The 9458-nt window shown below is 35.7% G+C and overlaps 1 protein-coding gene across 1 annotated transcript; it reads left to right on the plus strand.

The window, feature by feature from the left end:
• Positions 1–765: 765 nt before the first annotated feature.
• Positions 766–6960, plus strand: LOC123562573 (uncharacterized). Its single transcript, XM_045355202.2, has 3 exons — positions 766–993; positions 4730–5248; positions 6758–6960. The coding sequence occupies exons 1-3, from the start codon at positions 983–985 to the stop codon at positions 6915–6917; spliced, it is 690 nt and encodes a 229-aa protein (XP_045211137.2). The 5' UTR covers positions 766–982; the 3' UTR covers positions 6918–6960.
• The last annotated feature ends 2498 nt before the right edge of the window (positions 6961–9458 follow it).

The raw sequence follows: 9458 nt of genomic DNA on the forward strand, positions 1-9458 counted from the left end.
AAGCACAAGTATTTAAATAGAATATTTTCTAGGGTCTTGATCTTCTGTCATAGTCGGTGCTTTTGAAGAAAGCCGTTTTTAATTTTAGGGTCACAATGATAGAAACTGTCTGTCAAACATCGTATTGTGGTCACAACAAATTAGGTTCCTGACAACCGCGTATAAAAAAATGAGCATAGGGAAGCTGAAGATAGATCTAGTTTATAAATAGACTCAGCGTTGCCAATGCATCATGGGCATACTACCATGGTACACAAATGCTATAAGAGAAAGCATAATATACGAGATGAACATCAAGCAATCAGGGCAAATGTATAAGTTGCAGTTTTTGGTAAAAGGACTTATTCTGAACATCCATACAATAGGACTCGCATAATGTTGATTCAAAGACTAGTTCTGTCAGGAACTTCTACATATTAGTTCCGACCACAGGAGATTAAGCTGAACATCCTTAATTAATTACTTGTGCACTAATAGGTTAAAATATTGGGTAATTTGCTTGATCCTTGAAATCATTGAGCTCACATTCAATTTATCTGTGTAGTTGATACGACGTTAAACTCAACTAAGCAAACAAGCATATCTTATCCTTGCAATCTTACCAAATTATTATCCTATCATTCAGCTTTGATAACTGGGTAATTGTAGGAAAGAAACAAGATCCCGTAATCGATGTATTTTATATATTAGACCATATTGCAGAGTAGATCTACCAAAGTATCATTTCTTGTTGTTTTCTTTTCATCATACATGGTGGAATTACTTCTGGATCAACCCTCTATCGTACTATAAGTTATACAGATATCTAGCAAGTTTTTACATGTTTATAATCTTTAGTTAACTAACGTTTAAAGTGAGCAATGGCGTTATTGATTCTATTGAATATTCTTTTGTTTGCGAACTCCGTGCAGGGATCTGAAAAAAGGGCGTGACTTTATGGCCTGGGCTTCATCTGTGCGACGATTTCAAAGTTCTCAACAACATGTCATGGTGGTAAGATTTTAGTTACATATCATTTCTCGTACCGGTATAACTTGTCATACCGGTATAACTTGTCGTATCGACTCATACAACTTGTCGTACCGGTATAACTTGTCGTACCGATCTAACTTGTTGTACCGATATAACTTGTCGTACTGATATAACTTGTTGTACCGGTATAACTTGTTGTACAGGTGTAACTTTTATAAATTGTCGTACTGATATAACTTGTCGTACCGATACAACTTGTGCCGGTATAACTTGTCGTACCGATATAACTTGTTGTACCGATATAACTTGTGCCGGTATAACTTGTCGTACCGATATACTTTGTCTTACCGATATAACTTGTCGTACCGGTATAACTTGTCATACCGATATAACTTGTCATACCGATATAACTTGTCATACCGATATAACTTGTTATACCGATATAACTTGTCATACCGGTATAACTTGTCGTACCGATATAAATTGTCGTACTGATATAACTTGTCGTACCGATATAACTTGTACCGGTATTACTTGTCGTACCGATATAACTTGTTGTACCGATATAAACTGTCGTACCGATATAACTTGTCGTACCGGTATAACTTGTCGTACCGATATATCTTGTCGTACCGGGATTCCCATACCTCTGAAAATATGGCGAAATTTCATTAAAAGGGTATGTGGAGACAAAGAAACCCATTAGATATTTTACAAGTACAATATAACTGAAATTCCGTTAGAAATTGACATCCATGTAAATAAAAAGCAAACGAACAAGATGTGATTTGATAAAAAAAAAATCAAATAAGCCAAATGGCACAGTAACATGATATTAGTATAATGGCAGTATTCAAGGGCAGAATCGTAGCTCTGACTTTGTCCGTTTGTTTTGAAATAACGTGCAGTACAATATATCGAAGTGGTAATTCTAGTACCAGACTTTTCAGTTACTCTCCTTAATGTCGCTGTTCGGTGTATGTGTCATTTAGTGAGTGCATGTGTTCGGCATTGTTCGGTCAATAACTTTGACATACATTCAGCAATCTGTTCTACATTTGGCATAAATGTTAACCTCAAAGAACGGAGTGTCACGCATAAACAGGTCCTTATTTGAAAAGTCAAGGTCAAACTTCCGGGTCAAAGATTATGATATAGGTTCAGCTGTCTCACCAATACTTCAAACAAGCAAATATATTGTGTCCAGTGTGAGAGTCCCATGATATACAAAGAATAAGTTATACCAACAATGTTTTATGGTAAATCCTTTTCCTTCCCTGTTGAATTAAAAGCTTTATGGTTCAATCAGTGATCTATTTATAGAAACACTGGATACACTTTTTACAGACCCGCGACCCTTAAAAGAAATAAGTTGTAACTTTTAAGCTCACCTGAGCAGAAATTGTGATCGCTCACCGTCCGGCGTCCGTCCGTCCGTCCACACTTCCTAAACCACTAGGCCAATACTGATGAAACTTCACAGAAATGTTTCTTGGATGGTGTTCTTTAAAAGATTGTTCAAAGAATTGAATTCCATACAGAACTCTGGGTGCGATGGCAACCGAAAGGAAAAACTTTCAAAATCTTCTTGTCCAAAACCACAGCTCCTAAGGGTTTTATATTTGGTATGTAGCATCATCTAGTGGTCTTCTACCAAGATTGTTCAAGTTATCTACCTAGGGTCAAATGTGGTCCCGCCCTGGGTGTCCCATGGTTTCTATAGTCATATATAGGAAAAACCTTTGTTAACCTTCTTGTCCAAAACCACAGGGCTTAGGGCTTTAATTTTTGGTTTGTAGCTACATCTAGTTGTCCTCTACCAAGATTGTTAAGATTATCCCCCTGAGATTAAAACTGGCCCCGCCCGGGGCCACATGGTTTAAATAAACTTGTAATTGTTTAGGGGAAAACCTTTTAAAATATTCTTGTCTTAAACTATAAGGCTCAAAGCTTAGATATTTAGTATGCGGCATGCTCTAGTGGAATCTCTACCAAGATCATTCAAATCATGACCCTGGGGTCAATATATGCCACGTCCAGGGGGGTCCTTTGTTTTACATTGACTTAGATAGGAAAAAGCTTCAAAAATCTTCTTGTCCAGACCCATAAAGCCCATACCTTAGATATTTAGTATTAAGTATTGTCTAGTGGTCAACTATCAATTTTGTTCAAATCATGACCCAGGGGTCAATTTAGAAATTTGAACCAAGTTTATAACTTTTATACAGATTTTAATACTCATCTTAAATATTCTTAACCTTGACCTACTGACCTACTTTCTTGTTTTTGAAGCTACAGCAAAGAGATTTAGACCACCTGTATATTTTTTTAACAAATTTCATTAGTTATCTTGAATTATCTTTACCATGACCTACTTCCCTAGTTTTTTTTGTTTTTTGTTTTAGAAGCTTTAGGGAAGAAATTTGTTCAAGCAAGCAATTAATCTCAGGTGAGCGATATAGGGCCATCATGGGCCTCTTGTTTGCTATTTCGTTCATAAAGAAAGGTTTTCTTATTTCAAATACTTAACAAGTTGTAAGTCTTCATTGTGAAAAAAAGTATTCCATGAATTATACTCTTTAGCCACTCCTTTATTAAAGACTACAAGACAACTTAAGCGTTAGCGTCGGTGGCGTTGTCGTAGGCGGCGTCGTCGTATGCGTCACACCATGGATAAAGTTGTGCGTGCAAGCTGATGTCTCAGCAGCCATTGTATGATTGAAATTTTACAAAAGGCATCCTAGTGACCAAGTATATGGAAATAACAATGTTAGATAACTCTTTATTAAATTTAATTCAACTTGGATTGATACTCTACATAAAACATCCATCAAATCATACGTACAAACATACCTAAGTTAAAGAACTCTTGTTCGAAATTAATTCAAATTATCGCCCTTGCTTGACTTACAAAATTTGATTGAAGTTTTTATCATTGCCTTAATAGAATGTAAATTTGTAATGAATTATAATAAATAAATCCGTTACGTATGTCTTGCCAAGTTATTATTCTTGTTCTACTGAGAGGCTAGCGTGCTGTCTTTGTTGAGACTTCGCTGTGTATTCAGACTGATATACAACTTAATTTTTTTTATGGAAGTCACCCATATTCTTACGTTACATATTCAATTACAGTTCAATATCGGGTCTTTGATGAATGCATTATCATTATCACATTTTCATTAAATTCAGTGACTAAATTTATAGTCAAGCAGATGTTAAAGTAAGCATAAGTCAAATATTTACTGCTTTTTCATAAAAATCATCAAATATGGGAATTGTTTTTGAACTTTTAAATGCATTTTCTTTTGGCATTTGATACAGGAAGGTATGATAAATTTATTTAAAATTAAAACAATGTCAAACATTCCAGCAATACTCAGAGTGTTCTCGTGACCTTTTCTTCCCCGAGGCTCGGTCTTGAGACTATACTGAACAATGCTAAATTCGATCCTTTAGAACTATTCAACGTTTAACTGCTAACACTCTAAAGGTTACAATATTGGCCCAGTCTTAACGAAACTTTGTCAGACTTTTTGCCTCGTAAAACATCTTCGAGGAGTTTGATACTGCGTTATCCTTGGTTTTGACCAAAACATATTCACAAGAAAATTACATTAATACATTGTATACGTAAAAACTTTCAGGTGTGTTAGTTTTAATAAATTATACTTCTCACCAAGTTTCATGTGGATCATAGTGTGAACAAGATTATCCCTCTATTTTAACATTGTCAATATATTTTGATATGTTAAAGGTATGACTGGAGTATGGACCTGTCGTTTTGGCATGAAAAAGTGTCAAAAGTGTGTCCGCCTTCCACGGACCAATCAATGCCGCCACATATTCCCATGGTAAAGAAATACAACAACCACACAGTTCTCAATATACAAGGAGATGCTCTGTTTATCTTGGGTTTCAACGAGCCCCATCGCCATGGTATGACCCCACAGCAAGCCGCCGATGCCTGGCCGGAAATAGAAAAGCACTCTCATGGAAAACTTCTTGTCAGTCCCGCACCAGCTGCTCAAAATTTTCACTGGAGCGATGAGTTCTTTAGGTTATGCCATGGTTGTCGTATAGATTATGTCGCTGCGCATGTGTACAATTGCGATGCCCATCATGTTATGTCATTCCTGCAGAAACTGTATCATAGATATAACAAGAAAGTATGGCTGACGGAGTTCGCGTGCCCGCAATCTTCAGACGAAAATCAACAGTTACATTTAATGCAGACTTTATTGCCACAACTAGAGGCTGCGGATTACGTATTTAGGTAACCTTTGTATCACTTTTTTTTATCAAAATATCAGCCAGAACATTAATATGCTACCCCTTGAATTTGATATTAATGAGTAAATGTAATCTTTATTAAGTAATTTTGTTGAAACTGCCGAACTTTTTAAATTAGCCGTTTTTAATAAACCCAGTTTTGGTTGTTTTGTTAACCGGTGTTATCGTTTGCTCTGCATGTTTCTTTTCATCGTAAGTTCGACACTGCTTTCTGTGTATATAAAATTCGAAATATGACATGAATTATGTCTGCGTGACATACACCCCGTAAAAAACCAAATAAACCATATTTCGCTTCTTTAGGAATTTTTAATCATCTTACTGATTATTCCTTTTATAATGAAACTTGAAAGTGATGGCAGATGGTAAGAAAGAAAAACAGCATCTGGAGCGAATCTCGCAACATCAGGGTCATAGAGCTAGGTCACTGCTTATTATACGCCCGAAGGGACGTATTATGTTATGACGCTGGTGTCTGTCTGTCCGTCTATCCGTCTGTCCGTCCGTCTGTCCGTTAGCAATTTTGTGTCAGCTCTGTAACTCTTGAACCCCTTGAAGGATTTCAAGGAAACTTGACACAAATGTTCACCACACCAAGACGATGTGCAGAGCGCATGTTCTGGATGACTTGCTTCAAGGTCAAGGTCACACTTAGGGGTCAAAAGTCATATCACTTTGTTTTGTGTCCGCTCTGTAACTCTTGAACCCCTTGAAGGATTTCAAAGAAACTTGACACAAATGTTCACCACACAAAGACAATGTGCAGAGCGCATCTTCCGGATGACTCGCTTCAAGGTCAAGGTCACACTTAAGTGTCAAAGGTCATATATGACTTTGCTTTGTGTATATTGCTCTGCATTGCAGTGCTCTTGTTTTATTTAGCAGATCTCTTTTTTGTACTTACAATAATTTTTTTTTAATTACTTCCCTTTTATGTTACTATAAATAGCTTATTTTGAAACTTTTTTATTATTGGCCGTAGGGAAAAACCGAGACCACTTTTCTGTAGTACAACATGGATGGTACCTCCAATTTTAAGGTGTATTTTTACATACCTGTACCTGATAAGGATTTTTTGTAGACTTTGAATATTTTTTTGTGGACTTAGATTTGTTCTTTTGAAGTTATCCTTTTGTTGTTCAAGTCCTTTGGCTACAACAGTCAAGTTCTTAAAATTTTGCTCCCATCCTATGATGTAAGCCTTCGGGCGTATATTGCCCCGCTTGGCGGCGCTCTTGTATAAAGTCTTGTCTTCGCTTCACACATCACAGCAATCCAAGTATAGCTATGCAATGCATGGCATGGTTACCATGGCTACCGTTGGCATGGTCTGGTTCAATATTGATACCATTTTTCACGTCTTTGGTATGACGCGGCCGGGGATCGAATCCACGACCACCCGATCTTATTATCGCTTTAATTCTCCTTAATTGTTGGTCAGTTTAGGGTGGCTTCTATTATGAATTGTTTCCATTCTTTTCTTTTTGCCAAGGTATTCTTGGTTTGAGGCTAGAATAACACATTCACTTGGAAATGGATGGATAACTCCAGCAGCAAGTCTGTTACACAACGATTCCTCAACATTGACGAATATTGGTCGCTTCTATAACAACTTCCAAGGAAATGGGCATAATTCACAAGTTGTTGGGTGATATACGTTTGTAGATAGCAAAATATAGAAAGTCGGCATATGCATATTTTGTTTCTACTTTTGCTCCCCTAAGTATATGGAATATATGAAATTCTGTGTTTTCTGTTAACAGCAATAAAATTCATAAGATTCTGAAGCAGTATTGTAAAATATCAGTGGGTTACTTCATAGAAATCCATACGAAAGACCGATGGTGACACTTCACAACTTTAGACTTAATATTTCATACCACAGACTTCGTATTTCAGACTTCAAACCTCAGACTTTAGATTTTACACTTCATATTTCGCACTTTATAGATTAAACATCATATGTCTAGACGTTATCTGGCATAGATATGTACGCCATTTCTTATTTGAGTTTGAAGTATAATTGATTGTGCACATTTTAAATGTTATGGGAAAATAAACGAGATTATAGATTATATCGCTTCTGATATTCGAAAAATAAGGGTAAATTCACTGTCTGTCGTCTGTTCGTTCAAATCTCCTTGAGAAAAATATTGGGATAAGTTTTAAACAATTTCACGGGAATGATCCATGGATGACGCACATGAATATTGCTAAAACAATGTCATTCAATGCAGAACTCTGGCTGCCATGGTAAACAAAAGGAAAATTATTTTTAAAAATCTTCATGTGTAAAACAGAAAGGCCTACAACTTAGATATAAGGTGCGTGGCATTACCTAGCGGTCCTCAAGTATTAGAATTAATGGATTTAAAATTGACCCCATCCGAGGGACAGTACTATTTAACGGTCTCATAAAGGAAAATCTTTTTAATATCTTCTTCTATGAAAATATATTATAGTCTACTATATTTATTCAAATTATGCCTCAAAGTCAAAAGCAACTCAGCCATAATCATTAAAGACGCATTAACAACGCTATTGGTTGCCATGATGTTTTGATTTTAATGCGCATGCGCTCTTTACGTGTGGCAAAAAGACTGTAAGTAAACCTACATGAAATCATCATTATATAACTGTTTTGCCACAATAAAGAATATTTTGATCACTTAATTTATTGTACATGACACATTGAGTAAAGATAGATATGTTATTAATCATATCTTACATGAGAAGCTGGCTTCGGAAAAGAACAAGCATTCCCAAGGCTAGATTCACTCAAAAAAAAAAAAACAAATATAAAACGTGTTCCTTACATTATTTTCTTTCATTGAATCTGTCAAAGGGGGTTTTGTCTTCAAAATTCAAATAAATGTTGTATCCCTTTTTCTCCGATTTGAATGTCACCTATTATGAAGTTTTAGTGGACGCGGCTCTTTTGTGTCACCTAATTAGACCAGATCATAAAAGTTCATCAATGCCATAATTAGTACGCACTCGGATAAATATATCGCGTGACGGAGCTGTTTCGTAATAAAAGAAAACAACATATTTTCATTATATCCAAACTAGGGACTCCAGGTTGTTTTAAAAATAAAATAAAATGTCCGGAAATCAATGACGTCAGTCGAAACACATGAGAGTCTGAATTTTGAAATGTGAAGTTTGTAGTATAAAATGTGAAGTGTGAAGTATGAAGTCCTAATTTCAGGAGTATGAAGTATTAAGAATGAAGTGGTAATAAATATACAAAGTTCTTCATATTTTGCAAACCAACAAAGCTGTGTACATCTAAAATATATAAACTCTACTAATAATATTGTACGCTTCTGTGCTGAACCGAAGCATATACAAAACATAAAAATAGTCCAAAATTTTGTATATAATATAAATGGTCATTTGTTTTACTAGAGATTGATCCTCTAACACTTTTATTCGTAGCAAATCTAGCATTTGTATGACCAGTCCAGCATCATATATATCGAAGATCATAAATATCAGGATCTTGAGAACGATGGTAGTAATTTGCCGGATGTGCTTCAGTATTTCCCCTAAATGTAGTCCATATCAGTATAAAGTATCATTTTCCCGTCAAGTAATGCAGATATGTTTCATTGTAAAAAGAAATGTCAGCGGGTGATTTAAAGCGACCTGAGTTGCTTCTACGTTTGAGCTAAAACTGCTGGTAATTATGAAAGTGAAAATAGGTATTTCTTGGTGTCTACGTGACGTGACCATTGTTTCCTTGCATTATGGTCAACTCCATATTGTTCGTACTTTTAATGCCAACAGAAAGAACTTCAAGACAAAAATAGCCTTACAAAAGTGAAAATCGAAAATGCTAATGCTGATAAAGAGATGTTATACGTTATTTTTACATAGAAAATTTTAGCAGGGGACATTAAGTACTGTTTAACCTAAACAATGACTTTATTGTGTATTACGATATACGGGATCATTGCTCCTAGTACCCATCTCCCTTTATTGTCTTTTATTAACGTCACCCCTAAAGCAGTGACTGAGTGAGCTTGTAAAATAGATCATGTCTGGAGTGATGAATATTATTAACAATTGATTTTGCCCACCGCATTTAATTCATTAAGTGCATTGATTACTCCTGTCTATGTATACTCGCGATATGGTCTCAAGAAGTCGGTCATTTACTTCAATCATGACGATAAGACAGTAACGTC

Source organism: Mercenaria mercenaria, chromosome 2 (assembly GCF_021730395.1).
Source record: "Mercenaria mercenaria strain notata chromosome 2, MADL_Memer_1, whole genome shotgun sequence".
Taxonomy (NCBI): domain Eukaryota; kingdom Metazoa; phylum Mollusca; class Bivalvia; order Venerida; family Veneridae; genus Mercenaria; species Mercenaria mercenaria.

Coding starts and splice junctions, on each gene's coding strand:
- LOC123562573 (XM_045355202.2), top strand. Junction 5,249..6,757: donor GCTGCGGATTACGTATTTAG/GTAACCTTTGTA, acceptor CTTTTTGCCAAG/GTATTCTTGGTTTGAGGCTA.